We start from the raw sequence: 26408 nt of genomic DNA on the forward strand, positions 1-26408 counted from the left end.
TAATAACGGAGAAGCGGAAACACTGACACAAGACTGGGAACGTGCTGAAAGAGAATACAGCATCTCGCTGGTGAATTGCAATAAGACAAGTTTCTAGGTTACAGACTACCACCGTGATACTATAGCTCTTTCAGGGTTTTTTTTTTTTTTTTGGGGGGGGGGGGGGCGTGGCGTTCAGATCCACATTACAGAAATTGTACCACAACCAACAAAGCAGATGCCCAGACAGCGGCTGTTCCTTTCCACAGACGATCCGAAGCTGTGCTCTTCTTATCACTGCTCGTGCAGTTTGTGGCGCAGGTCCAGGACTCCAACGTAGCCAGAATACTTGCCGCAGCTGCCTTGTCAACGGTTGCACCGCATGGATTGGCTACGGGCCACGGCTTCTCCTCTGACAATACCGCACACGTGCTGATACCGCCGGTCAGTACGCCAGTGGTTGCCTTGGGCGTGGCCGTCACATTCCAAGTAAGGCTCCAGTCGGAAGCGTTAGCGCACACGTCGGAGGCGCTGGCCGAGACGAGATCCACAGCCTGGCCGCCGTCTGCAATAGTGAATACGAGGCCAAACCCGGTGTCGTTGTAGGTAGTAGGTGTGGACACGCTCGCGTTGTCTGAGCAATTGCCGATGGTAACGCCCAGGTCGATTTTGTAAGAGCCGGCCGTAAGGTTGGCAACGTACGAATAGAGGAAGAGGGGCTCTGATTGCGAAGAGTTGACGGTAGGAAACGTGATCAAGGGACCTGAAGCGGGTTGTCTGTTTGTGCGATAGTACCACACTTCAATGTCGAAGTACGGCTGCAGAACCGCGGCCAGAGTAGGGTCTTGCACAGCAATGACTATGGGAAGCATATCTGTCGGCGCATAGGTGGCATTGCGCGGAAAGACTAGGTCAATTTCAGTAGTCTGGGGGTATGTCGCAGCATTGGCGACGGCGGCAAAGGCCACACAGAGTATGGCGGTCGAAACGGTCATGGTAAAGAATTTGTCTGCCAAAGAAACAAAAAAGGTAACGCTAAGAACGAGGGGGCGGGCGATAAAAAAGAAGGCAAAAGAGAAGGAGAGAGTTGGGAGAGAGAATGACCATAGACAAGCGGTAGTTGGATCAACCAGCACTCGACCGGTCGAGATATGGTAAGCCAACTTCTACTTCGTACAAGGGCTAGTTCAGGGGCACGGAGTACGACGTACAATGATTGTAACCGTCACTTATTGCGGGGCAATCTGGTCGGGCCACCGAGTCTTTACTCAAACGTCTCATTTCGAAATCCACACGAGTAAGACTACTCCGTACCTAGCGGGCTTTCCGGAGTGAAGCGCTACAAAATTATAGGGTGTATTTCTTTTTAACATCGTAAGATACGGTTCGTCTGGCACGTGCGGCTGATATTTCGGACTCAGTTTCCTATTACGCTATTGCGAGTGGATCAGCATACAGGGATTACACGGAGGCTGGCTATCTGCAAGAACAATGTGCGCCGATCCGTTCTTTTCTCGGCTGGTAGAAAATGAGATGGGAAGGTGCTCCGTACACTCGCTCCATCTCGATCCCTGGACATCTCTCGCCGAGAGCTGTTCTCTTTTTGACTAGGGTGTCTTTTTTCTCTCCATTCCGATCAGGAACGTGAAAAGAGTGGAAGAGGAGTGGAAATCGTATACAACTGGCACTGCTCTTATTGGCCAAGTACTATGGAGTAAGTGTGGCATATATACACCAAGTTTTCGTTGTTCGACACCATACGTTAAGCGACTATTGATCCCGCTTTCTTCACGATCCTTCACTATCCTTCACTTTCCATCACCCATCAAATCTCTCGCCTACTCCCGTACTCTCGTCGCCATGCTGTTTGTTGCTCTCGTCGCCATTGCTGGCGCCACCACCGTCGTCGCGCAGTCGACTGTCGCCTGTAAGATGACTGTGGCTAAATTCAACGATAACTCTACCTGCGAGGACTTTGCCAACCAGTACAACCTGAACCTGAGCCAGTTCGAGGCTATCAACCCCAACGTGACTACCTGCCCAGACCTGCCCACTGGCGACTACTGCATTGTTGGAACTGCAGATGCCACGTATATTGCCCCCAAGCAGAGTACAAACACCACGTTCATTTCGTACGTCAGCGGAGCAGCCGCCAGCATTGCCAACTACACGCTGCCGCATGCCGTGACCTCGGACTCGACCACGCCAACGCCCACGTCTGGCATCTACCCAACCTTTACCGGTATGCCTTCAGACTGCTCAGCCTACCACCTGGTTGCAGCAGATGACACGTGCTCTTGGGTCGCTATGAAGTATGGCATCTCGCTTCAACAATTTTATGCCTGGAACCCTTCTATTGATTATGGTATGAGTCCGCAACATCTTGTACGCCTTGAATTTCCATGAACTTCGCTAATACTTCAACACGACAGGTTGTGGAAATCTCTACTTGGGCTACTATGTCTGCGTTGATGTGCCGGGAGCAGTCCATACGTCCACCTACAATGCCGCTACCAAGCCGGGCTCACAGCGGCCTACAGAGACGCGGTCTGTGTAAGGAGACTTGAGAACCGGGGCAAATCTATGGGAGTCGGAAACACGAGTGGGTTTTATGGCAGCAGAAGGTAGCTTGAGACGCGCGTCTTGGTACGGGCAGAAGATATTTGTAGATCTTGTTAGCTGTCTAGTATGTCGACGTCAATTGTCCTATATATATACTTTCCTCTACAGCGAAATAAGCCCACCAGTGCTCAAATAATATCATGTAACAAACACAAAGTAACGAATTCGGATCATGAACAGTAAAGCACATAGATAGTAACCGAAGTATAGAGTACGAGAAAGAGTGGTGTTGTCAGGGCTGGGACCAGGACCATTGAGCTCTACACAGTGTAGCTTAAGCAGACTAGATTGCCAGATATCACTGTAAAAGGCGTAAAGTATTGGCGTCGGGTTCAACGAAAAGTGAAGCACAAGCGGTAGTGATCGCCACTAGGAAGACATGCAGCTGTGTCTTAGGTTCCTGGTCTCTCCTGGTTCCTGAGTTCAGCAAGTGCTAACATGCGTACGAAAACAAGTGTCTCCCTATAGCATAAAGGAGCGAGTTCCAAACGCTTGATTGTCGATTAATCCGATTTTTTTGATAAATGTTCTAGCGACATTTAAAAAACAGATCGTCAGGCCACATTTTACTGCCATGTACGGAGCACATATGGGGTATAAGATCGCATCTGTGGGCCAGATTGGAGGATCCGTATTAGTTAAAACAATTTAGCACGTAGTATGGTGCTAGCGTAGACCGTTTTTTGCTCGTCTTCGTCCTTTTCATTGGCCGTCGTTTTAGCAGCTCCGCTACGCTATGTTCTGTATAGCGTTTATATGCTATGTAATCAAGCCTTTCGTACTCTGTACTTGTTCTTGCTTCAGTTACTTGTTTTTAATTGCTTTCACTCCTTATCTTGCCTACTTAGGTCAACACGTCCAAAAGCTGTATGCATACTAAGTAGTATGCTAACTGGCATAGTAACTAGTGTATGGACTGGCACAGAGACTGGCTGGGACTAACCAGCACACGAATTGATCAGAAGATCTACTTTGAGCTGAATATTCTATCCCTGTACCCCGTACCGCTGCTTATTTAGAGGCCGCCAGCTGCCAAGACGAGTTTGGGGGACCGGTAGCACCAGGCACCACGGCACCGTCGGCGGTCTCCTGGAAGGATATGTGTTAAAGGTGTACTTGGGTAGGCCAGGTAAGTCAGGCAGGCAAGGAGGTATCTTCTTAACAGGAGGAAGCAGCCGTATATTCAATAGCTAATTCTTGCCTTCTGCACTCTAAGGGAGTGCGGGAGGCGCTCTTTATCGTAGGCGCACCTCTGGCGCACCAAGTGCGCAGGACAGGCGCGACCCCGTTTCTACTTGGCCCGTGCGCTAGCACGTGCTGTGGCCTGTGCGCAGACTGCGCCACGCAGCCTGCGCCACCAGCACCGCTTCTAGTTCACGATGTGCATCTAATACGCTGTGCGCATACTGCGTACGGCTTGCGCGTAGCCTGCGTCGGTCCCCTTCCTGGGGCGGCGTTACAATATGATAGTAGTAGCAACAGCACCGGGGTCAGCCAGGCTAGGGCGGGCTGGCATGCGCAGGTTATCACCAGCGCGAGAGGCCGCCAACGCCGATTTTGTGGCTGAGACGCAGGCTGATTAGGAGGAGAGGGACAGGCTGGAAGAGAGGCACAGACTAGACAGGAGGGATAAGCCGGAGAGGCGGTAGATAATTCGTATGACTGGGATGCCAGTGGAATAGATAAGGCCACTGTGGAGGAACTGTTTTTGTACAGTATTTTGCTATATTGTTTGCTTTCAGTGTTTACTATAAAGTCCGGCTTATTAATACATGTTTTTATTACCGTGTTATATTCGGTACACATACGAGTATGTAGCGGGCACCAGCTCAGCCTTGTTCACTTGGCAAACTTGTTCTCAAGAACAACAAAAACAACACGAGTACGGAGTAACCATAGCAACAACAGAAAGATGGATAAAGACGGTAACTGTGTCCTTTGCCGCCAGCCGTTTTCGGCTATTGAACCCTTGCTATTTTCAAGACATTCAGCAAGCGATCTAGAAAAGGGAGCTGAGAGTGGCTGCCCGACATGTCGTATTCGTTACAACGCGATTAGCCACTTCAATAAAGACCCAGAAGCGATAGCACTCTTTATACAAAAATGGGGATTCACATTTGATCGTCGCAAATTCTTTGACATCTTTAAAATCGCGGGTAGGTCATTGGAGAAACACGGCCGCATGCCATTCTACTAGTAACTGAATTTGGCGTCTGTAGGTGCAACAGACGAGCCTGACTCGTTTCCACTGATCAAAACGGGTTATCTCCTCGGGGAGTCCACGTCCTCCGACAGTACATTCGACAGGGTCCGAGGCTGGATGAAGAACTGCTTTGAAAATCACACTGCCTGCGGGACGCCTGACAGTAAGCCGTATGCACCTAAGCGCTTCATCGACGTGCGAAACGACCGCGTCGTGCTACGAGAGAACGTGAAGGTGGCGCGCTATGATTGCCTAAGCCACTGCTGGGGACCAAGCCAGAGTCCCATAAAGACGCTAAAGAGCACTTTGGCCGACTTTCAGAGTGAGATTCCGTGGGCCCAGCTCAGCAAAATGTTCCAGGATGCCGTGGACATTTGCCGGCGGCTGGACATTGACTATCTGTGGCTCGACTCGCTATGCATCATTCAAGATAGCGATGGCGACTGGAAGGAGCAGTCGGTCCTCATGGCGGACATATACCAGAATGCACTGATCACAATTGCCGCTGCCAAAGCCGGCGACGGCTCTGCGGGCTGCTATTCCCAACGAGACCCGGGCTATCTCGACCTACGTACGGTGGTACTGGGGCGGGTATATACGCGTAAATGTGCCCCAAGTTCTCGCCGCTTGAACGATTTGCCGCTGCTACGCCGCGGATGGGTTTTGCAGGAAATGTTGTTGTCGACCCGCGTGGTGTACTATATGCATCAAGAAGTGGCCTGGCAGTGCCGTTCGTGTTATGAGAGTGAGAACGGCAACACCGAGTATCCAGTAGATAAGTGGATGGGGCCATTGGAATTGATACATAAAAAGGTCCCGCGGGTGGAATCATGGCATCAACTCATTAGCACATATTCGGCGCTCCAGCTCACATTTGATAAGGACCGCTTGGCGGCACTCGCATCCATCTCCGAGCGGTTTGACAAGGGAGCTACGGAGAAGGGAGCCACGGATAGCCAGTTTTTAGCCGGTCTCTGGCAGCCAACACTGCTGCAAGATATGGTCTGGCTGGTCGGCGACCAGAGTACGTCCGGCCAAGCGGACAAGAGACCCGAGCATTGGCGGGAAAATGGTGTGCCCTCGTGGTCGTGGGAAGCTGTCCGAACGAAGGTGAGATAGAGGGACCAGGAATCGCTGGAGCAGCCCGTAGAATGCACTACGATTGTCAGCATCGACGTGCATTCGCAGGACAAGCCCTATCTCGGAAAGTTCACTAGAAGTGACATCACCTTACGCGGGCCGCTGCTCCCTTGTCATCTTGACGATCTAGAGGCCACGATGCATCAGCGCCTGACCAATGGGAAGGAGGCGTTCCTGTTTGATGACACTATCCGTGTGACCCTGTTTTCGCCTGATTATGGCTACAACGAGGCCGGACCGGACCAGCTTGAGAACGACAGTGCGGTGTTCCTGCTTCCCCTGATCATCGTCACAGTGGGACACCACCAAGTGAAGAGTCTCGTGCTCCGCCGCCGCAGTGATCGATCGGATACAACCTACGAGAGAATAGGTCTGGCGGTATTAGCCTACATCAAGGGCAAATCATATCTTAGCAAGCGTGGGGTGGATTCCCATAACTATCATGTTCGATCTTCCTTTCAGGACAATGACATACTGTGGACAAACGAATACTTGTCTAGCTTGCCCGCTGTCGAGATCACCATTACATAGATGATTACAGTAAGCACATATGGAAGCAGTGCCACCCTCTAGGAGAGTCAATGCTAAGGATGCACGTACCGAACGCGACAAGAACCACTCATTCTGTCTTCAAAAAGTAGATGTCTTCACGAAGTAGATGTCAATACACTGGTCCATTTCTACTAAAAATTTACTTAGATATAACACTGCTTCAAAGGTATTGTAGCCGATTTGTCATTTTTTAGCAAACTGAATGCCACGCCTGAATATGTCTATTTCGATTACTTGCGAATGCATGGCATGTATAGCATCCATACTATTCGAGTGAAGGGAATTCCCTGTGTAAAGTATTTCGGATCCTATTGACCTAAATGATACCGTCGCTCACAATTGTGTGAAACAGAAATGATAGCGGTTATTAGGCTACAACGGTTTGCACAAGCCCTCACTCTGGCTAATTTACTTTAATAGTTGGGAGGGATGAGCGTATCCTCAATGCTGTCATTTTCTCTACGGGACGGCAAAGATGATAGTCTTGGCTATGTCGTCTGCTCTCAACGGTTCACAGTCACTATATGAGCGCGAGAAGAGGCTAGTGGTGCACATAGAGACAGTAGTCAAATGAAGAAAAACTAGCACGATCCAGTTGTACAGTCCGATGTTAGGGTTCATCTTCAAGGTCGACCGTGTGAAGAGTGTGTCCAGAGCCTATTTAGAGTTTCTCAATTACCTCGTCAGAGTGCACGGTTCGGAATGTGAAAATCAGGCCGAGAAACTGCTCGCCGTACCCTTGAAAGGATCCTGTGAGAGGCCACCATGGCCACAGCCAATTTGTTCGGCGATTTCCTGGGACGGCACGATGGCAGCTTCAGAAGAGGAGGAAAATGTTCCCGGCAGAGGTACTCGTTTCGTGAAAAGATCCAATTTGAACTGTCCCCCGAACAACAGCAGCAGCAACAGCAATATCCCCGGCCACAATCACAGGATATGCACAGGATGCAGATTTTTTTTTTAGCGATAGCCATCCTTTGTATCACAAGGACACTTTGCACCCCAATACTTTCGGCCTCCTGCCGCAGACCTACAGTCTAGAGCGGCTGCTGCTGCTGCTGCTGCTGTTGTTGCTAGTTCTGGTTTTGATTCGAGCCGTGAGTATTCCACAACTTCCAGAAGCCCTCATATGGCACCTGCTCAGACGTATATGCATCTTTGAGAGCAGCACCTTGGCCACAATACGCCTCACTATGGCGCCTATCCCAACCAGGGCAACGTGTCTGGTTATAACACAGCACCAAAACTTGAGTCCTACCAAGCCTCTAGTGCCTACTCAGAACCGTGGTAGGAGTGCAACATTGTTGCGTGAGGAGGGTGTACGCGGTCGACGAGCTAAGTGAATTAAATCTTAACAGGCGACAATGTGATAGTTCAAGTCCTTTGATCTCTCTACCGCTTTGCTTTTGTTTTGTTATTCTTCTTGCAGAGACTTTGCGATTCAAGAGCGAGAGCCGTTACACCAGCTGGCTAGTATGAACTTTGTACGTCAACGTTTCAAATATCGTTGAAATAAACGACAATGCGATGCTTGAGATGGAAGTGGACCGAGCTCGAGAAGGTTGTCAAGTAAACTTGTCTTCGTGTGGTTCATCCGATTGCCTACGTTTGAAATAGCTGTCGCTGTTTTCCTTGTTTCTACACGATCAAATAAGGCATTATCATATGAGAGGCTCAAGTTAGAAGTGCACAGAACAATAGGCAGAACAAGCAAAATCTTCCTTAGTTTGACAATGAAACGGAGTAGTTTCAATCCACCATTATCAAGTGGGCGCTGTTCCAGGGCCTCTCCGTATAGCCAGAAAAGAACCCTAGACAGGAAAGCATTATAATTAGAGTGCTCTTCTGGAGCGCTGAAATAAAACGACTGGCTGACCCTGAAACGATGAACGACAGGTTGGACTTAAGTCATAGCATCAGTTATGCAGTGATTTACCACATTGGACAATCTTGAAAATCTTAGCCCAGTCAGAGTGGTATTGACCTGGAAGAGCGTAGCAGTTTCATTGCTTTTAGTGGTTTTATATGGTGGGGCGAGCACGGGAGTAGGCCAGAGGCTGAGGCATGGTTGTTGTGATAATTCATTAACCCTACTCCGTACTACATTCGAACCTGACTACCATACGGCAAACTATGCGTCTCCTAAACACAAGAACAATAGAGGTTGTGGATGGTTTCCTTGAAGGCAATACACCAGCTTATGCCATATTATCCCACACATGGGAAAAAGAAGAAGTCACGCTCCAAGAAATCCAAAGAACAGCGGCGCGAGAAAAGGATGGATACTCCAAAATCAAAGCGACATGCGACCGAGCATTCAAGGATGGCTTTGACTACGCGTGGGTTGACACCTGCTGCATCGACAAATCGAGCAGCACAGAACTATCCGAAGCCATCAATAGCATGTTCCGCTGGTATCAGCAGGCTGCTATCTGCTACGTCTATCTGTCTGACGTGGAGGCCGTGGACAGAGCAGCCGTTGATTTGAGCTCGGAAAATTTCAAGTCGCAGTTTCGAAACAGCAAATGGTTTACACGAGGTTGGACACTCCAAGAGCTCATCGCACCGTCTAAACTAATTTTCTTCGCCGAGAACTGGTCGCCGCTATCAGGGAGAGCCGAGCTGTCCGGCCTGATAAACGAGACGACTGGGATAGCGAAGGAGGTTCTCCTGCGCAGCCATGGTATTGACATTACTCAACTGCTCAACCAAGCCAGCATAGCGGAGCGAATGAGCTGGGCCGCCGCCAGAAAAACGACGCGCATCGAAGATACGGCATACAGCCTGATGGGCATCTTCGAGGTCAACATGCCTCTGCTGTACGGCGAAGGTGGCAATGCATTTCTTCGGCTGCAGCAGGAAATTGCGAGAAATTTCAGCGACCAGTCGCTTCTGGCTTGGCGCTATGACAGCAAAAGATTGCAACACGGCCTTCATAGCATTCATGCCGATTCCCCTGCCGCATTTTCCCATTCTGGGGATATTGTTCCATTCGAGGTGGACGACAGCAATCCATCGTTTTCGATAACAAACCGCGGACTGCGCATCACTCTGCCCCTCAGTAAAGAGAGCGGCGTGCTACAGTGTCGACGGCGGGGAGATGTGGCCACTTTGATCACTGTGCCTCTGCGCAAAATCCGTGACGGTTTCTATGCTCGCGGCGATACAGACCTACTTGGGTGCATAGACTATCGAGGTTGGCACCAGTGGCATCAAAGTGCCATATATCTTGCTACCAACTCGAAAAACACGCGAGGAGGGGGAGTCCAAAACGGCTTCGTTATTCGAAATGTACCGGAGGGATTCAATGTTCCAGGCTTCCCTGGCCAGCCCGAGGCCACCATATTTCCTCTGAGAAACTTGTCGATCTGGCGATGTGGCCAGGGAGAAGATGCTTCGGCAATACCCATCCTGTTTCAAGGAAAACCTGTCGCCTTCCTAACCTTGTCTGCATGGCGAGTGTCTGTTGAGGGCATGTACAAGACCGAGCACACCATTCGAACAAGCGCTCGTTTTACACAGCAATGCGATAAAACTCCCCTGACCCAAGATATTAACTACACTGAAATTCTTCCAAATGGGGGAATATTGTATGCCAAAATCAAGCCCACACGCGTCTTTGGACGACGATTGTTCATGGTGGACATTGAAGTCTCGGCAGGAAAATTTGCCTTTGTCAAGCTCCAGGTGGCAAGCAAGCTTTACGCCACATATCACCGAGCGGTTCTAACTCTGATCGCCTGGTTCCCAGTGTCAGCATGGTCATGGCTAGCTCTGATATCTCAACGCCTTGTCTTACTCGCACTCCTGGGCGGCTCTTTCAGCCTGATTCCTGTGGTCATTCTTGCGATCTTGAACCTGGTCCCCTACCTCTGGAGTGGGCATACTTCTCACTGGCTACCACTTGACAATACTTACGTCTCCGAAGGATGGAAGCTTGTGGTAGCGTATTTATTGCCTGTTTACTTTCTTCTGGAGGAACTTTGGGAACAGCAACGGTACGAAGTATACTATCCTAGGCAACGAAACCAACAACTTCCAGATAACCGTGATTACCTGCCGGATTGGATCTCTTTGTGGGTTCCTTTTTTGCTCTCATTGGGCGTCCAGACGCTGGCTGGCTGGCGTGCACATGTTTTATTGTTTGTGTTCTGGTGCTCAGTGCTAGTGGTGGTATCACTGGCGGATCACGCAGCTGAGGAGACCAAATGGCATTCCTCAATGGAAGAGATTTGGGGAAGAGGGGCGTTAAAGAACAAATCTGCCTAAAATATCAGTTATGAAATATTGTGATTTTACCATCATTTTCTTCTCGGCTGGTTGTAGGGAGTAGATAAAAAACCGACAGGAAGAGCGGGAGAGATATAAATCAGAGCCATAGCCTTGTTTACAGAAACCATCATCAGAGTGCTTCTCACCCATTCTATCTAAGCTAAACTAATACACACACCTGCTTGTCCGGATTCTCGTTTCTTTTTGTTGCACAGCCCTGTCACTTTGCCTGCTCAGCTATAGCGGAGAAGTCTGTTGACTATAGTTCCCTCTCATCAGTATGTAACAGGGTGGGCAGAAACAATAAGATGTCTATTTGTCTCGCCAAGCCCCAAAATCCACTCGTCAGCAAGTCGTATGGGTTTATGTCGCTTTCTCCTGGCGGTAGTCCAGCACTGTGACGCAAGTTTGTCCAATGTCCTTCGCTTTCATATCTGGCATAAAGATAGGACCGTCGGTACCCAATCAATACCATCATGGGGCACGGTATTCTGCAGGTCTTTTACTAGGCCTGAGCTTCGGTGCTTGGTCCATTGGTAGAGCTATTTTATTTGCCAGAATACAGGGTATCCGCGATTTATCGATGTACACATATCAATTCGCCACGCCCGGAGTATTTCGAGTTCATTGGTAACTAATCAATCACAACTGGCTGTTCGCACAACCATGCAAAGTTGCCGCCGTGCATCACTCCTCCCTTACATAAACTTGCTAGCCATGCTCAGAAGTCCACTGAGACTGCTAGAACCGCCGCTGCTGCCGCCGCTGCTGCCACCGCTTCCTTGGCTCTTCATGAACATCTTGAGCGCCATCTCACCGGCCTGCTGCACAGCCGACTGCTTGCTCGCGCCCGACGCCACGTTGCCCTGTGCCGCCTGGTTGTCGAACAGCTTGCTGGCCTCGCTCATGGCCAGGCCGATGAACTGGTTCTGGCTCTGGCCACCGCTGCTGCTGCTGGACTGTCCGCCGCTGAACATCTTGAGCGCCTGCATCGCCGCAGCCATGCCCATGCCGCCCGATGTGGCGGAATCACCGCTGCTCTGGCCTCCGTAGTAGTTCTGGTGGCTCTGCACGGCGGCTAATTTCCTGTCAGCCTGGAAGAAGAAGAGGAGGCCTAGGATGCCTGGCCAAGGAAGGTGACATACCAGTTTCATCAACGCTCTCGCTGGCAATGTTGCCCTTCTTCTGGCCAATCTGGTTTAGGATGTCGCTGAAGAAGCCGCGGTCCTCGGTGCCGCTGTGCTGGGCAGCTGCCGAAGCAGCGCCACTCAGGTCCTCGTCGTCCTCGTGGTTGTAGTTGCCGCCGGCAGGGTAGCTGCCACCGTGGGTCGCTTGGAAGCTCGTCAGTACCCGGCACTCATGTCCCGTCATCAAGACTGCGTGGTCAACCTACTGTTTCCACCCGACATGTACTGCTGGGCACTGCCGCCGCTGTATTGCTGCTGCTGACCGCTACCGCCACCGCCATACTCCTGCTGACCATTGCCACCGCCATGCTGCTGGCCACCACCACTGTATTGTTGCTGGCCACCACCACCGTATTGTTGTTGACCGCCGCCGTACTGCTGCTGCTGGCCTGTGTTTGGTTAGCTATGAGATGAGCCGGTTGGCAGTCCAATCTTGGGCAACTGCTCTGGACACGGTAGACTGTCAAAGAAAAGCTGCCCCAACTCGTAGCTATTACTCACCAGACTGCTGCCCCTCGTAATCGTCGTCGCCCCGCATCTTGCAGATAGTGTCGTAGGTGATGAGTGTCGTAGGTGAGAAGGTTGATGGAAGAGCAGAGTACGATGTGGCTAAGTTGCTTGCTCTGCTGTGCTTTTGAACTTGTTCGTGCCTCGTAAAGGGAAGTCGGACGATGGCGGGGAAGAGAGCGTGTGCCTACCCCTTAAAACCATTTTGCTGCCCAAAAGATATCCTTCCCTAGCTTTGGAAAGAGCGAAACAAGAGCTGATGACGTCCCCCTCGGTGTCTGAACCCCACCATCACCCACCTGCGCCAAGACGCTACCGGGCACAGCCGACCAATGGCTGTGCGTGCTAGCAGGCCAGCAGGGGCCTGCTGGAGACTACTGGCGCCCTGGACAGTTGGAGCCGGCAGTGCTTTCAGCGGGGAACTTGGGCTAAGTCGAAGAACTCGGGCCACTGGGAATCTGCAAATCCATGCCAATTGTTGTCTCGTTGCCGGGTATCTATATGCTTTCGGTCCCTGCCGGCACGTGTATCCCGTCCGTGTGTATAGATCAATGATAAAAAGTAACCGCCAGCGCCGTTTCCCGCGTGTACAAAACGACTACGCCCAACCTACTCCAGAAACACAAGGGCGAAATGGGAGAAGAGAAATAGCCTACCCATATTTGTCCCTATGGTCTTCCGTGCCAGGGGAGCTCCTTCTACTCCCGATTCCGCGTGGGTGATTGTGGCCCTACCGCTGTCTCGGCGAGCTGCTCCCTCTTCTTTTCCTTTTTTTCCTTCTTTGCCCAGCGCAGGCCACAAGCGTTGCACAGCGTCTTGGGACCATTAGGTCCCTTGCGCCATTCCGGTGATTCCAAGGTTCCTGGTCTTGTCAGCATAGTGATCGTGGTAAGGTAGCTGTGGCATTTGAACCAGCAGGGACGAGAACGAGAGGGAAACAAGAGGAAAGCAAAACAGCAGCTCACCGCAGTCTGTGCAGACGTATTCCTCTGCCAGCCGCATCTTCTTCTTCTTCTCGCCGGCCCGCTGGTCCCGATTGAGCGAGAAGGCGATGCCTACGTCGCCCTTGACGAGCTGCGGGCTCCGGTTGCCTGTCGATAGGCCCTTGCTGCGCTCACCCTCCTGGTAGCGTAGGCCAGTGAGCATCTCGATGGTATCGGCGTGCGTGGCCGTGCCCATGGGTCCAGCCTGGCGCGCAGTCTTCTCGCCAGAGCCGCCAGGAGCGGCCGTGGACCCGTTGGATGGAGCCGCTGTTGCCGTCACGCCCTTGTAACGTTCCATCTTGTCGCGGAGCGAATCGGGCCGTCGGGCTGCGATGCCCTCGAGGTTTTCGCGGGTGAGCGCGGCATTGTTGAGACTGGTGGAGGTGCCCATGCTCATGGGATGTGGTGGAGGCGCCATCTGCATGGATAAAACGCCGGCCCCGGCGTCGGAGGTGGCCAGGTCGGAGCGCGAGCCGATGCTGTGGCGCCAGAGGCTGGAGAGGCTATGGGCACGCGAGTGGCCATCGCGGTGGTCGTGGCTGTCATGGTTCCCGTGGTTGTGGTTGTGGCCGTGGCTGTGCATATGAATGTCGTGGTCCTCGGAAGCTTCCTCGTGGCGGATGTCGTCGATGCGGCGGCGCAGCCGCTCGTTCTCCATCTTATGCTCGAGGAACGAGTCCAGCAGGCTCGCGTTCTTGGTCGGGTACGGCCGCAGCATGAGGAAGACAGCCTGGCAAAAGGCCGACTGGTTGGCCGGATTGGGCGCGAAGCGCGACTCGGCAATATGGGCGTGGCCGACGGTCTCGACAACGGCATAGGATCCATCACGTCGGCGGATGCGACAGTAGAGCCGCAGCAGCGCCGCATTGGCGATGCAGGCATTGAGCTCGGACATGAAGACGAAGCGGTCGTCGACGTGGACGAGGTCCGTCAGCATCTGGCCGACCGCCTCGGTGTGCGAGTAGCCGAGCAGCTCCGGCAGCCGTGCCGTGACGTAGCGGATCCGTCCATTGGGATCGATCACCATCAGCAGGTCGCGCAGCTCCTCGACGATCTTGGCCGGCCAGTTCTTGCGCCGTGTAAATTCGGCCAGGGCGCTGCCACTCGCCGCCGGGCCCTGCTGCTCGAACTCGGTCGCCGGCTGCGGCCCCGCGCCAGGACCCTCAATGGCCGACACCGCCGGCCGGACCAGCAGCGTGCTGCTACCGCTACCGTTGCTCTCGGCCGTCGTCGGGCTGCTGCCGTCGTTGTCGTTGTCAAAAGCCGTTGGCGGCAGCATATGCAGGGATATCGTCGTCGGCATCGTGTCCGTAGCCGCCGTCGGTGAGGCCGGCGCTTGCTGGAAATCTTCAAAGAAGCCGCCGAAGAAAGACGACGGGTCGTCAAACAGCAACATCATGGCCTCGTCCTGGGACCCCTGCAGCGGTCAGCGGTCAGCAGTCAGCAGTCGGCCGGGCACAGGAGCAGCGGTGAGCACAAACGAACCGTGAATGCGGCGTTCGGCCGCGGCGTCGCATCGCCATCCACCATCTGGTTGGCCCGATCGACGGCGCCGCCGAATCCGTAGAGGTCCGTCGCTGCAGCCGCTGGCATTGCGGGCGGCTGCCCTTCTGACATTGTCCCGGGCGGGGCGGTTGCAATTCCCGGAGGGTGTCTCGTGCACGTCACCACCTCTGCCGAGTGCGGTCGTAGATGGCAATCGGGTGCTCACACGCGAGATGCTGACGCCGGGCACATCGACTCTGTCCAATCGGCACATGCTCCGGTTCAGACGCTGGCGGGTAGAGGACGGGACGCGAATGCAGGCCCGGAATCGCGTCACTGAGGCTAGTAGCGGCTTTCTCCTGGTCAAGAAGATCCGAGCCCGAGTATCACGCGCCGTGGCCACAGAAAATCCAGAGTTATCCACTGGGCGACATCGATATCTGTCCGGATGCCACGATTTTTGATCGGGGAATTGGAGACAGTGATTGCATAGTGTGTATTACCTGTGTGCACTGTACCCCGCAGTCCCGTGAGTCCGCGCCTGCTTCTAGGCAGACACGCGCTATCAGAACCCCTGTTCGCGTTCTCGCTAGCTGCGTCTGGCGATCATTTTCACTGCACCGAACAGCTTCTGACGCCAGTCTCGTTTCCCTGCCGGAACATTGATGGAGGTGGTCCTCTTGACAGCGTAAGAGACGCCACGAGCCATCCCAAGCTTTCACGATGTAAGTTATCTTTCCACTTCGTTCCAAGACTTTGCTCTTGACGGCTGCTGACTCCTCACAGGTGTACGTGCAGGTTTCTATTTCCATCTTAGACATCGAAATCCAAGGCTAACAGGTGCCCCAAAGCGAAGATTGATAAACTCGGAGTGCGGGGGTGAGCACAGCATCAAACTCAATATGATTCTGGCGACGGCCGACTAACGATCAGATAGCATTCGCTCCTTCAGCCCAGCGGTCCAGGAGTCTATGCAGTTCAATACTCCACTGACACTGATCGTGGGGTACAATGGTTCTGGAAAAACTGTGCGTCTCTACCGTTTCACGACAGCCTGAAAGATCAGCTAATAAGCCAGACCATTATCGAAACGCTCAAATATGCGACTACCGGCGAGCAACCACCCAACAGCAAGGGCGGTGCCTTTATCCACGACCCGAAGGTGAGCCTGTCATTGATCCAATATCGATTCCTAGATTACGGTTGAGGCTGACACTAGCTGCAGCTATGCGGAGAGAAAGAGGTCCTCGCGCAAGTCAAGCTGTCGTTCCGGTCGACGGTGGGCCAGAAACTTGTCGTCACCCGAAGCCTGCAGCTCACGATGAAAAAAACGCAACGGTCAATGAAGACGCTTGACGGGTCGCTCGTGATCTACAACAACGGCGAGCGCACTGGCCTGTCTACCAAGGTTGGCGAACTGGACGATCTCGTGCCCAACTATCTCGGCGTCTCGCCGGCCATCCTCGACGCCGTCATCTTCTGCCACCAGGACGAGTCGCTGTGGCCGATGAGCGAGCCAGCTGCGCTAAAGAAGAAATTTGACGAGATCTTTGAGGCTATGAAGTACACCAAAGCCATTGACAACCTCAAGGTTGTGCGCAAGAAGCAGGGCGAAGAGCTGCAGAAGCTGAAGATCCTCGAGTCTAGCAGCAAGGACGCAAAAGAAAAGGGCCAGCGGGCGGAAAAGCACCTTGCCGGCCTGCAGACTCAAATTGAGGATCTGCGAGAGCAGGGAGAGGACCTGACGCGGCAGATGGACGAAGTGCAGGGCCTGGCCAAGAGCCGACGCGAAGAGGCAAACTCGTTCTTCGGCATAGTGCAGGAGCTGAAGAGCAAGCAAGACCAGTACGAGGTCAGGAACGAAACCGTCACGGAGCTGAAGGACAGCATCGTCAAGATGCGGACTGAATCGGACGAGTGGCTGGAAGAGCACCTGCAGCAGTACGAGGGCAGCCTCGCGCGGCTGCAGTCGGAGAAGGAAGCGAAGACGGCCGAGCACCGCAAGCTGCAATCCGAGCTCAGCACGGCTCGCAGCACACTGGGTGCGAAACAGGCGGAGCAGGGCAAACACCAGTCGGACAAGGAGAAGTACGAGCGGCAGCTACAGACGCGCGTGCAGATGGTGCGCGAGGCGGCGGAGCGACACGAGGTCCGGGGCTACGAGAGCGAGGACCTCAAGGACAGCCAGGTGCAGACGTTCCTGGACCGCATACAGAAGGTGTGGCAGGACAAGCGGCGGGACCTGGAGCGACTGCAGCGAGACAATGCCAAGGAGCTCGAGAAGGACACGGCAGTGATCACGGAGCTGGAGACGCGCAAGGCAGCACGGACACAGGACCGGGTGTCGGCGAAGCAGCGGATTGCGGCGATCGACAGGCGGATGGCGGCGCTGCAGAGAGACATGCAAAATGTGGACGTGGATGAGGGCGCGCAGGCGATCCTGCAGTCAACGTATGCAGACGTGGAGACGCGTCTGCGCAAGACGGCAGACGAGATCCAAGCGGCAGCGGCGGACGTCAAGATCGAGGAGGAGAACGGACGGATCTGGCAGCTGGAGAGAGAGAACGAAAAGCTGACACGCGAGCTGGTGGACTGCACTCGACGCGCGTCGGACCGGGCACAACTGGACCTGCGCAAGAAGGAGCTGACGGAGCGGAAGCGACGGCTCGACACGCTGACATCGACGTGGCAGGAGAAGCTGGCAGCAGTGATCGGGCAGCAGTGGACGGCGGAGAGCGCCGAGGCAGACTACCAGCAGGTGATGAAGCAGCACGTGACGACAGTGGGAGCAGCGAGGAAGAAGGTGGAGACGAGTCAGCAGGAGCTGAAGCAGGTGGAATACCGGCTGTCGATGATGCGGGAACGACAGAAGAAGACGACGGCAGAGGCAGAGCGATGTCAGAAAGCGGTAGTGTCGGTGCTGAAGGCGGTCAAAGCAAGCGGGAGCGGCGAGGACGGGGCGGTCTCGAGCGAGGCAGCATCGATCGACGACTACCAGGAGGAGCTGGACAACACGGAGTCGGAGATTCTGACAGCAGAGAAAGATATCAGCCTGTTCGACCACCTCAAAGACTACTATTCCAAGTCGCAAAAGGTGCTGAACCGGTTTAACAAGTGCTCACTGTGCGACCGATCGTTTGCGGAGCAGCCACGGGAGCGGTCGAAGTTGCTCGAGAAGATTGCCAAGAACCTGGACGACAAGCAGAAGAAGGAGCTGGAGGAGGAGAAGGACATGCTGGAGCAGAGCCTGGGACAACTGAGGGCGGTGCGGCAGCAGCATGACACGTACCGACGGCTAGAGTCGGAGCAACCAGGGCTGCGGGCGGAGACGGAGGCTGCAGAAAGTCAACGGGACACGCTGGTGCGACGGCTGGAAGATGAGGACGCAGTGCTGCGGGAAGCGGAAGAGCGCCGAGCGGAGGTGGAGTCGATGGGCAAGACGATCGGAAGCATAGCACAGGCGGTGCGGGAAGTGACGGAATCGGAGCGACAGATCGAGAAGCTCACCAGCCAGCAGCAGGCGTCAGGCTCGGGCTCTGGGTCGTCATCGAGCGTGGAGGAGATTCAGGAGCTACAGGCACGCTGTGGCGAACAGCTGCGAGCAGCACAGACGCGGCTGGCGAAGCTGTCGGACGAGCGACAGCGACAACGAGACGTGATCAGCGGGCTAGAGCTGGAGCGGAGCGAGCTGAAGAACCGGATCGCAGAAGCGGCACGACAGGCGGAACGGAAGGCAGATCTGGGACGACAAGTGCAGACGCTGCGCGAGGAGACAGCACAACAACGCGAGGCGATGCAGCAGGCAGATGTGGAACTGGAGGGTCTGGTGCCGGAGATGGCCAAGGCACGGACGATGCGACAAGACACGCTGCAGCGAGGGCAGACAAAAGAGCGGCAGGGAGCAGCAGAGCGAGACGCGGTAGCACACACAGTCAGCGAGCTGCGGATGTTGGAGAAGGAGATGCAGGACTACGTGGAAGGTGGAGGAGCGGAGCGGCTGGCAGCCAACGGACGAGCAATGGCAGCACTGGAGCAGACGATGCGGGAGACGGAGCAAGCGGTGGAGACAGTAGCAGCAACAGTGAGCCGGATGAGCACGGAGATGGATAACAGCGACCGGGAGAAGAAGAACATTGCAGACAACCTGAGCTACCGACGCAACTCACGGCTGCTAGGCGAGCTGCGAGGACAGATCCTGGCGCTGGAGGAACGACGGGCAGCCGACGACTACGACCGGCTGGTAGGCGAGGCACGACGGCTGGAAGTGCAGCACAGCAAGCTGCTGGCAGAGCGAAGTGCGATCTGGGGCAGCATGAAGACCAAGGACGAGGAGCTGCTGCGACAATTGGACGAATACGAGCAGGAGTACCGGGACGCGGAGCTGCGGTACCGGGAGGCGCATATTCGGGTGGAGACGACCAAGGCTGCGATTGAGGATCTCGGGCGATATGCAGCAGCGCTAGACAAGGCGATTATGGAGTACCACGCGTTCAAGATGGAGGAGGTCAACCGGATTGCGGGCGAGTTGTGGAGGGCGACGTATCAGGGAACAGACATTGACACGATTCTGATCCGGTCGGACAACGAGGCGGCGACAGGACGGCGCAGCTACAACTACCGGGTCTGCATGGTCAAGCAGGACACGGAGATGGACATGCGTGGACGCTGTTCGGCCGGTCAGAAGGTGTTGGCCAGCATTGTGATCCGGCTGGCGCTGGCCGAGTCGTTTGGCGTCAGCTGCGGGCTGATTGCGCTGGACGAGCCGACGACGAACCTGGACAGCGACAACATCCGGTCGCTGGCAGTGTCGCTGCACGCCATCATCCGGGCGCGGCAGGCGCAGGCCAACTTCCAGCTGATCGTCATCACGCATGACGAGGACTTTCTGCGGCATATGCAATGCTCGGATTTCTGCGATACCTTTTACCGGGTCTCGCGGGACGACAAGCAGAACAGCGTGATCAAGAGGGAGAGCATAACGCGGTTGATTGAGGGATAGAACTCACGAGTTGACTACAAAAAGTACAGAGTACGAATAGTACAGACGGAGTAGATTGTGTCATCATTCATGGGTATCTCACAAGATTTACAGAGGACTCCGTACGTTACACGAGAATTACAGCCAGCACAGCCACACTAGCCCTTTGACATGGCGACCACGTGACGCAGGGTCCCGAAGCTGAGACAGTCGGCGATGCGGCGCTGGCCAGAGAAGAGCATGACGAGACGCTCAACGCCGCAGCCCCAACCGCCAGTGGGCGGCAAGCCAGACTCGAGGGCGGCAATGTAGTTTTCGTCGACGGCCATGGCATCATGGTCCTGGTCGTGAGCGATGAGCTGCTGCTCCATCTTGCGGCGCTGTTCGGCCGGGTCATTTTCCTCTTCGTACATGTTGGCGAGCTCGCGGCCGTCGACGAAGAGCTCGGCGCGGGCGGCAACGCGCTGGCCGGTGAGCGGACAGACGAGGCTCTTGGCCAGCGGCGACATGCAGGCGGGATGGTGGGTGATGAAGAGGGGTCCGTCGCGATCGGCAGCCGAGCGTGGTTCGAGCAGACAGCCGGCGAGACGGTCGAGCAGCTTGGCGAGCGTGTCGCCGGGGGGAAAGCCGACAGCGTCTACAGCACGGTTGTCGCTGCGGGGGAGGCGCTCCCGGAGCAGCGCATAAGCGTCGGGCCGCTCGAGGTCGGGCAGCTCCAAGCCCAGGGCGGCCTCGAGAGCCGGCACAAAGGCGAGCTGCACAAACGGGCCGCCAGCTGCACAGAGGCCAATGGACAGAGACGGAGCCGTCTTGGCATTCGCTTCTGCCTCGGCCGCTATGGCCAGCTGTGCCATCAGCCGCTCGGTCTCGGCGATCAGCCGCGGCAGCGTCCAATAGGCGGCGTAGAACTCGCACATGGTGAACTCGGGATTGTGGGTAGTGTCGATGCCCTCGTTGCGGAAGCAGGGTCCGATCTCGAAGACACGGTCCAGGCCGCCAACGACGAGCCGCTTGAGCCAGAGCTCAGGCGCGATCCGTAAGCTCAGCGCCGCCGCCCCAGCCGCCGTTCCGGCTGTGGTCATGCCGGTGACAAAAGGACGCGCGACAGCGCCGCCGGCCAGCGGCGCAAGAATCGGCGTCTGTACCTCGACGAAGCGGGCCGCCTCGAGAAAGCGGCGCAGCACCCGCAGAAGGCGGGCCCGCAGCCGCAGCGCCGCCGCCGCGCCGTCGACGTTGACCAGCAGATCCATGTGACGGCGCTGTGCGCGCGTATCGCCGTCGAGCAGTCGCGTCGGCAGCGGCGCCAGGCCCGGCGACAGCACCCGGGGCAGCCGGTCAGCCGCCAGCGTCAGCTCGCCCGTCGCCGTGCGTGTCGCCCGTCCCGTCACCGCGATGTGGTCGCCGCGCTGCAGCAGCCGTGCTGCCGTCTTGAAAGCTGCTGGTGTCACCGCTTGGCTGCTGCCTTTTGCTTCGTCTTCTCCGTCCGCGAGCTGTCGCAGGTTGCACATCACCTGCACCTGCTCGCCCTCGTCCAGCAGCTTCAGAAAAACGAGCTTTGCCCCTAGACGCTGCACCGACATCACCCGGCCGCTCAGCTCGACTCGTCTGCTCTCTGCTGCTTCTCCATCTTCCGTCACGCCCGCAAACGTCGCTCGGAAGACCGGCACCGACTGCCGCGCCACCACCGGCTCGTACCGCGGGTAGTGCAGCGCGTCCGCTTCCCGCAGCTCCTGCACCCGCAGCGCAATGGCTGATCGGTCCTGCAGCTCCGTCGTCGACTCCTGCTCCGTACCCTCGCCAGCTGCTGTGCCGTATGGCCGTCGCCGCCTACATCCGACATCGTACTGCCGCTGCTGCTGCTGCTGCTGCTGCTTCTGCTTCTGCCTCGGACTGCTCGTACTGCTGCACATGGACTGGTACAGCCGCAGGTAGGCCGTCCGGCCACGGCTCGTCGGCACCACTGGCCGCAGACTCTGGGCCGCATACGGCCGCAGAAAACCGAGGCCCGACATGGCTCCTGAGTTCATCGTCATCGCAGTCGTCACACACTGCCACACATCTGCGACGTCCAGGTTAGCGGCCGTGCACGGAAACCAAAGCTGCAGTGTGTGGGACAGAAAGGGAACGAGGAAGGAAAGATTCAGAGATTTTGGCTTTTGTGATCATGCGTGGCAAGCCACGTCAGTCGCAACGGTTCTAATGTTTTACATGGTTCATCATATACACTTCCAGGACCGTGAGAGAGAGGTGAAGAGGGTAGACCAAACGCACCGAAAGAGATGTTGCTGTTGTTGTGGGAGAAGGACAGCTCGATTGGCCGTGCGAAAGCTTGCAGAGAATGAAAAAAAAAACCTTCTTTATACGTGGGGCCCTGTTCTCAGACCGACAGCCAATCAGCTTCCACCACTACGAAGAAGCCCCACCGAAAGCCGGGCCAAGGACGAGAAAAATTGTACAGCCATCCAAACGTCAGTGCCCTTCCCCAGCCCAAGACGACGACGACAGGACCAAGGCCGACTCTCTTGCGCACCCGCAGCCCGCCTCCCATCCAGCCGCCTCCCATCGCCCTCTTACGCCCAACATGTCCTTCTTTGGCATTGGCCGGCCGCAGCCGACGTCGGCCGAAAAGATCGCCGCCGTCGAGGCCGAGATGAAGATGATGGCCGACATGCACAACCGGTAGGTCTTCCGTTCTTTGTTCTCGGCCCTGGTCGGACTCCTGCTGATGACGACAGCCTCGTCAAGAACTGCACTGCCAAGTGCGTCCCGGGCGAGTACCGCGAGGGCGAGCTCAACAAGGGCGAGAGCGTCTGCCTCGATCGCTGCGCCGCCAAGTTCTTCTCCGTCCACATGACCATCTCGGAGCAGATGCAGAAAGAGGCCCAGCAGCGTGCTGGCGGTGCCGCGCCTGGCGGTGCTGGCTTCGGCTTCGGCGCATAGCGTGGTCACCTGCACCATGCCGTGGCCGGCAGCCCCGACCACACTTTATGATGACAGCTATTCTGCCATCTCTGTATACTACCTCCTCCCTCTTCATAGATGCCGTTGCTTTTTTTCTTTCTTGCTGGCTGGGCAGAATCTTTGAGGCAACGGATAAAGACAATGGTTACAAGGATTGATGAAGCTTGTGAACTTGGTGACTGGCTGTGAACTCCTGGCTATGCAGAACAAAACAACGGAACACAACTACCACCAACACAACGCACACAACACAATACCTTAACAACACCACACACACCAACACACACCACCATCACACCACACTACACTTCCTACGACGGCCGCAGGTCCTGGATAATGTTAGGCCCGGTCCCAATGCCCGTCAGCGTGCGCACCAGCCAATGCAGCCAACTCTCGGTCTCGAGCTGCTTCTGTAGCTCTTCTGCCCGCTGCTCCACCCCTTCCACCTGCTCGGCAAACTGTCGCACCCCTTCCTCCACCTCCTGCACCCGCGATATCAGCGCCCCAATCTCGTACTCCACCTTGGCCGTCAACATTTCCACTTCCCGAATTGCCTCGGACGCCTGCGCTCGCTCCATCCCCAGCAGCTCCTGGCTGCTCCGCTGCACCCCTTCACACGCCTCCGACAGCTGAAAGTAGATACTCTGCACCTCCTCCACCTGTTGCGCGTACGCGTCGTCGATCGCCTCCAGCCCCAGAATCCGCTCCGTCACCGACAGCCCCAGCCCCCCCTTCACCGACCGCATCTGCCCGTACAGGCTGCTCTTCAGCGTCAGCGATGCCATGTGTCGTGACACCATCCGCTCCACTGCACTCCCGTCCGCCTCCCTGTCCTCAGCTTCCTCGGCTTCCTCCAAGTCTGCCGAGTCCGCTGAGGCCACGCCCGACACGATCTCCTCCCATCCCAGCACAGCCTCCTCTGCAACGCTAAACGACAGCCGTCGCGGCCAGTTCGCCTCCACTTGTCGCCGCTCTTCGCATCGTGACAGAAAGCCTCCCGCGATGCTGTGGCGACGCAGCAGCCCGACCACCTCCGCTCCAACCGTTCGCTCCGCCTCGAGAAACGGCCCCTGCAGGTCCGCTTCGTCTGCAACTGACCCTGCCACTGATGCTGCCGTCGTCGCTGCCATCCCACGCCACACTTGGCTTGTCCTGTTTCGTGCAAATGTCCTCAGCCCAGACACCGCTCCGGACGTAGGAACTGATGGTCGATGCGTCATGACCAACGGGCTTGCCACACACGGGAGGCCCTGTTGTGGATCCTCTGGGTCTGGATATGTGCTTCTGTCGAGCAGCCGCCCCCCGTCCGTCCATGCTGCTCCCTCCTCTTCCGGCAGGCTGGTCGCCGATAGTTCCTTTTCTCCTCCTCTCCGGAACACGTTGGCGTACTCTTCCGGCTTGTTCTTCCACGTAAACGCACGGCTGATCAGCACTGGGCTGGAGAGTACCGCAGACGACTGCGCCAGGCTCGCAATACCAGATGCCGTCGGGCCAGACAGAGATGCTGCCGTCAGCGTGCCTGGTCCCACAGATCCGCCCAGTGGCGCCTCGTCGCGTGATGTCCGACTCGCATGGCCACGAAGACCGCCACCAACAGCATCTCGTATCCGTCCCAAGCCTGACCGCGCATCGCTGACTCTTCCCGCCACACTCTTGAACACCGTCCGCCGCCTGGGATCCCGGTCTCGGTCTTTGTCGCCCTGACTGTCGTTGATACTAACTGCCGATTCGGGCACCGCGCCCAAATACACCGCCGACCGGTCTTCCCGTTTCTGCACTGCGTTGTCCGCCTCCGCCGCTGCAATCTCCTCCACTTCCTGGCTCTGGGGAAGCCCCTGTCGGCTGCTCGGTGCCGATCCCTCCTCTTTGCTGAAAAGATTGTCGCTCTCTATCCGATAGTCCGTCCCCGAGGACGTCGTCGCTGCCGTCCTCCGCGGCTTTCCGTACCATAGCCACTTTGGCCGTTCGCTGTAGATCAGGCCGATAAACTTGTCAATATCAACCGTTTCAATGTCCCCGATGTTGCCCTTGTCTTTGCCGCCCACCATGCCGATCACAAGCTCGCCACGCTTGCCGCCAAAGCCCTCGACCGTAGACTTGACTGCCTTCTGCACGCCCCAGCCCACTTCACCAGCCGCAGCTTTCGCTGTCACGCTGTGAAGTTTCCGCAGTGTCAGGTGGTCGAGACGGCGTGTTCTCTTGAGTTTGTGTGCCTTTTGAAAGTAGTCAATGCCCTTGCTCGTCTGCTCGATATCAAAGACATCTTTGGTTACCGGCGCCCCATACCAGGCCAGCCGGTTTCGCGCGCCCATCAGCATGCCGAGAAGAGCCGCCACCGTAGTAGGCCCGAGGATGCCGTCTGCTGGTTCGACGTTGTAGCACTCTGCCCCAATTTCCGTCCACCAGTCATTGATCGCCTTTTCCGTCAGGTCGCAGAGAAGTCCGTCCATGTACTGTATGCCGAGCATCCCGAATATGCACAAAGCAGTCTGGCATAACTTTATCAACTCCACCACCGACTCTGTAAAGGGTATCTTGTCGCTCGTCTTGTACAGTGACAAGAACGTCTCTTGGGTCGCCCGTGTTGGCGGGAGTAGAGTGAGGGCCGACCGCCCGGAGCAGCCGAGTCGCTTCAGGTCCTCGTTGACGATAAAGTCCTGCCGATGCTTTCTCAGATCGCCATCCGGCACCGCAATGACCGTCAAGGCAGACGGGAAGCTGCTCAAATTTGTCGCCATAATTTCGCCAAAGGGCGTCTCCTTGGGACGCGCATGATACTGCTGCATGGCCCTGAAGTATATGCGCAGCCGTGGCGACCGCTCCTGCTCATCTGCCGGTGCAGAAAGCACTCCAACAACAACCGAGTGGTTTGGATCGCCCGTGTACGTCGAGATGACGAGCGTGGGCGACTGCCGGGAGCATGCCCATTGTTCGACAAGGTATAGCTCGTAGCCCTCGAGGCTGATTCGCCGTTCGACTATGCTCACAGAAGGATCCCCTTCCAGATACCTGGCCACGTCAGCAGGACACTTGGAAAGGCAACGCCGCCAGCCCAGAGCTATAGACGTACATCAGAGCCACCGGGTCCGGCGTAACAATGTGTCGGCGCCGGTGGGCGTCGTCCGAGCTTGACGCTTTGTTCTTCAGCTGCCTCGGCTCCGGAGACGGTTGGCGCGTAATGTCTGCCGCATTGCGGCCAGCCGCCAGTTGGCTTGTTAGACCGTCCTCATCCCGGTTGGTCTTCCCATCCGTTGCCTGGGACATCGGAATGGCAAAGCGAAATGCCATGGTCGTCAAGCCAGGGGCGACAAGAATGGCTCAAGGGACAAGGTAGAGAGTATCGAAGCACGTCAAGTCGTGATCAACCGCGACGGCAACAGCTGCTGTGGCGTCGATGTTGGTCGTTTCGCCCAGCTAGTGCTCATCATCAGGGGTTCGTCGTTCGGGTTACTTCTCTGGCGTCATAAGTTCAGACCTCGCTGGCTTCGCGAAGGAAAGGGGGATGTTGTGCCGTTATGCAATGTGCAGCTTCCCTGAAG

At 55.9% G+C, this 26408-nt stretch overlaps 9 protein-coding genes across 9 annotated transcripts; 4 read left to right on the forward strand and 5 right to left on the reverse strand.

Annotated features, from left to right (window-relative positions):
• Positions 1-185: 185 nt before the first annotated feature.
• Positions 186-974, reverse strand: CMQ_4258 (uncharacterized protein; the record flags this gene model as incomplete). Its single annotated transcript, XM_014312414.1, has 1 exon — positions 186-974. The coding sequence occupies one exon, from the start codon at positions 972-974 to the stop codon at positions 186-188; it is 789 nt and encodes a 262-aa protein (XP_014167889.1).
• An 865-nt stretch (positions 975-1839) lies between these two features.
• Positions 1840-2536, forward strand: CMQ_4769 (peptidoglycan-binding protein; the record flags this gene model as incomplete). Its single annotated transcript, XM_014312925.1, has 2 exons — positions 1840-2344; positions 2412-2536. The coding sequence occupies 2 exons, from the start codon at positions 1840-1842 to the stop codon at positions 2534-2536; spliced, it is 630 nt and encodes a 209-aa protein (XP_014168400.1).
• A 2385-nt stretch (positions 2537-4921) lies between these two features.
• On the forward strand, positions 4922-6475 carry CMQ_4866 (tol protein; the record flags this gene model as incomplete). The annotated part of the gene is made up of 2 exons (XM_014313022.1): positions 4922-5914; positions 5993-6475. 2 exons carry the CDS (start codon positions 4922-4924, stop codon positions 6473-6475), a joined length of 1476 nt encoding a protein of 491 aa, XP_014168497.1.
• Positions 6476-11466: 4991 nt separating this feature from the next.
• CMQ_4342 (uncharacterized protein) lies at positions 11467-12493 on the reverse strand (the record flags this gene model as incomplete). Its single annotated transcript, XM_014312498.1, has 3 exons — positions 11467-11846; positions 11914-12099; positions 12457-12493. The coding sequence occupies 3 exons, from the start codon at positions 12491-12493 to the stop codon at positions 11467-11469; spliced, it is 603 nt and encodes a 200-aa protein (XP_014167973.1).
• Positions 12494-13160: 667 nt separating this feature from the next.
• Positions 13161-15062, reverse strand: CMQ_4407 (gata transcription factor; the record flags this gene model as incomplete). The annotated part of the gene is made up of 3 exons (XM_014312563.1): positions 13161-13324; positions 13428-14862; positions 14931-15062. The coding sequence occupies 3 exons, from the start codon at positions 15060-15062 to the stop codon at positions 13161-13163; spliced, it is 1731 nt and encodes a 576-aa protein (XP_014168038.1).
• Positions 15063-15595: 533 nt separating this feature from the next.
• Positions 15596-19929, forward strand: CMQ_4653 (DNA repair protein rad50; the record flags this gene model as incomplete). Its single annotated transcript, XM_014312809.1, has 3 exons — positions 15596-15618; positions 15984-16092; positions 16156-19929. The coding sequence occupies 3 exons, from the start codon at positions 15596-15598 to the stop codon at positions 19927-19929; spliced, it is 3906 nt and encodes a 1301-aa protein (XP_014168284.1).
• Positions 19930-20066: 137 nt separating this feature from the next.
• On the reverse strand, positions 20067-21920 carry CMQ_4496 (lysyl-tRNA synthetase; the record flags this gene model as incomplete). Its single annotated transcript, XM_014312652.1, has 1 exon — positions 20067-21920. One exon carries the CDS (start codon positions 21918-21920, stop codon positions 20067-20069), a length of 1854 nt encoding a protein of 617 aa, XP_014168127.1.
• A 569-nt stretch (positions 21921-22489) lies between these two features.
• On the forward strand, positions 22490-22848 carry CMQ_4411 (mitochondrial intermembrane space translocase subunit; the record flags this gene model as incomplete). The annotated part of the gene is made up of 2 exons (XM_014312567.1): positions 22490-22587; positions 22644-22848. The coding sequence occupies 2 exons, from the start codon at positions 22490-22492 to the stop codon at positions 22846-22848; spliced, it is 303 nt and encodes a 100-aa protein (XP_014168042.1).
• A 332-nt stretch (positions 22849-23180) lies between these two features.
• CMQ_4557 (sin3 complex subunit) lies at positions 23181-26157 on the reverse strand (the record flags this gene model as incomplete). Its single annotated transcript, XM_014312713.1, has 2 exons — positions 23181-25878; positions 25940-26157. 2 exons carry the CDS (start codon positions 26155-26157, stop codon positions 23181-23183), a joined length of 2916 nt encoding a protein of 971 aa, XP_014168188.1.
• Positions 26158-26408: the final 251 nt, after the last annotated feature.

The sequence above is a fragment of the Grosmannia clavigera genome (assembly GCF_000143105.1).
Source record: "Grosmannia clavigera kw1407 unplaced genomic scaffold GCSC_97, whole genome shotgun sequence".
Lineage (NCBI taxonomy): Eukaryota > Fungi > Ascomycota > Sordariomycetes > Ophiostomatales > Ophiostomataceae > Leptographium > Leptographium clavigerum.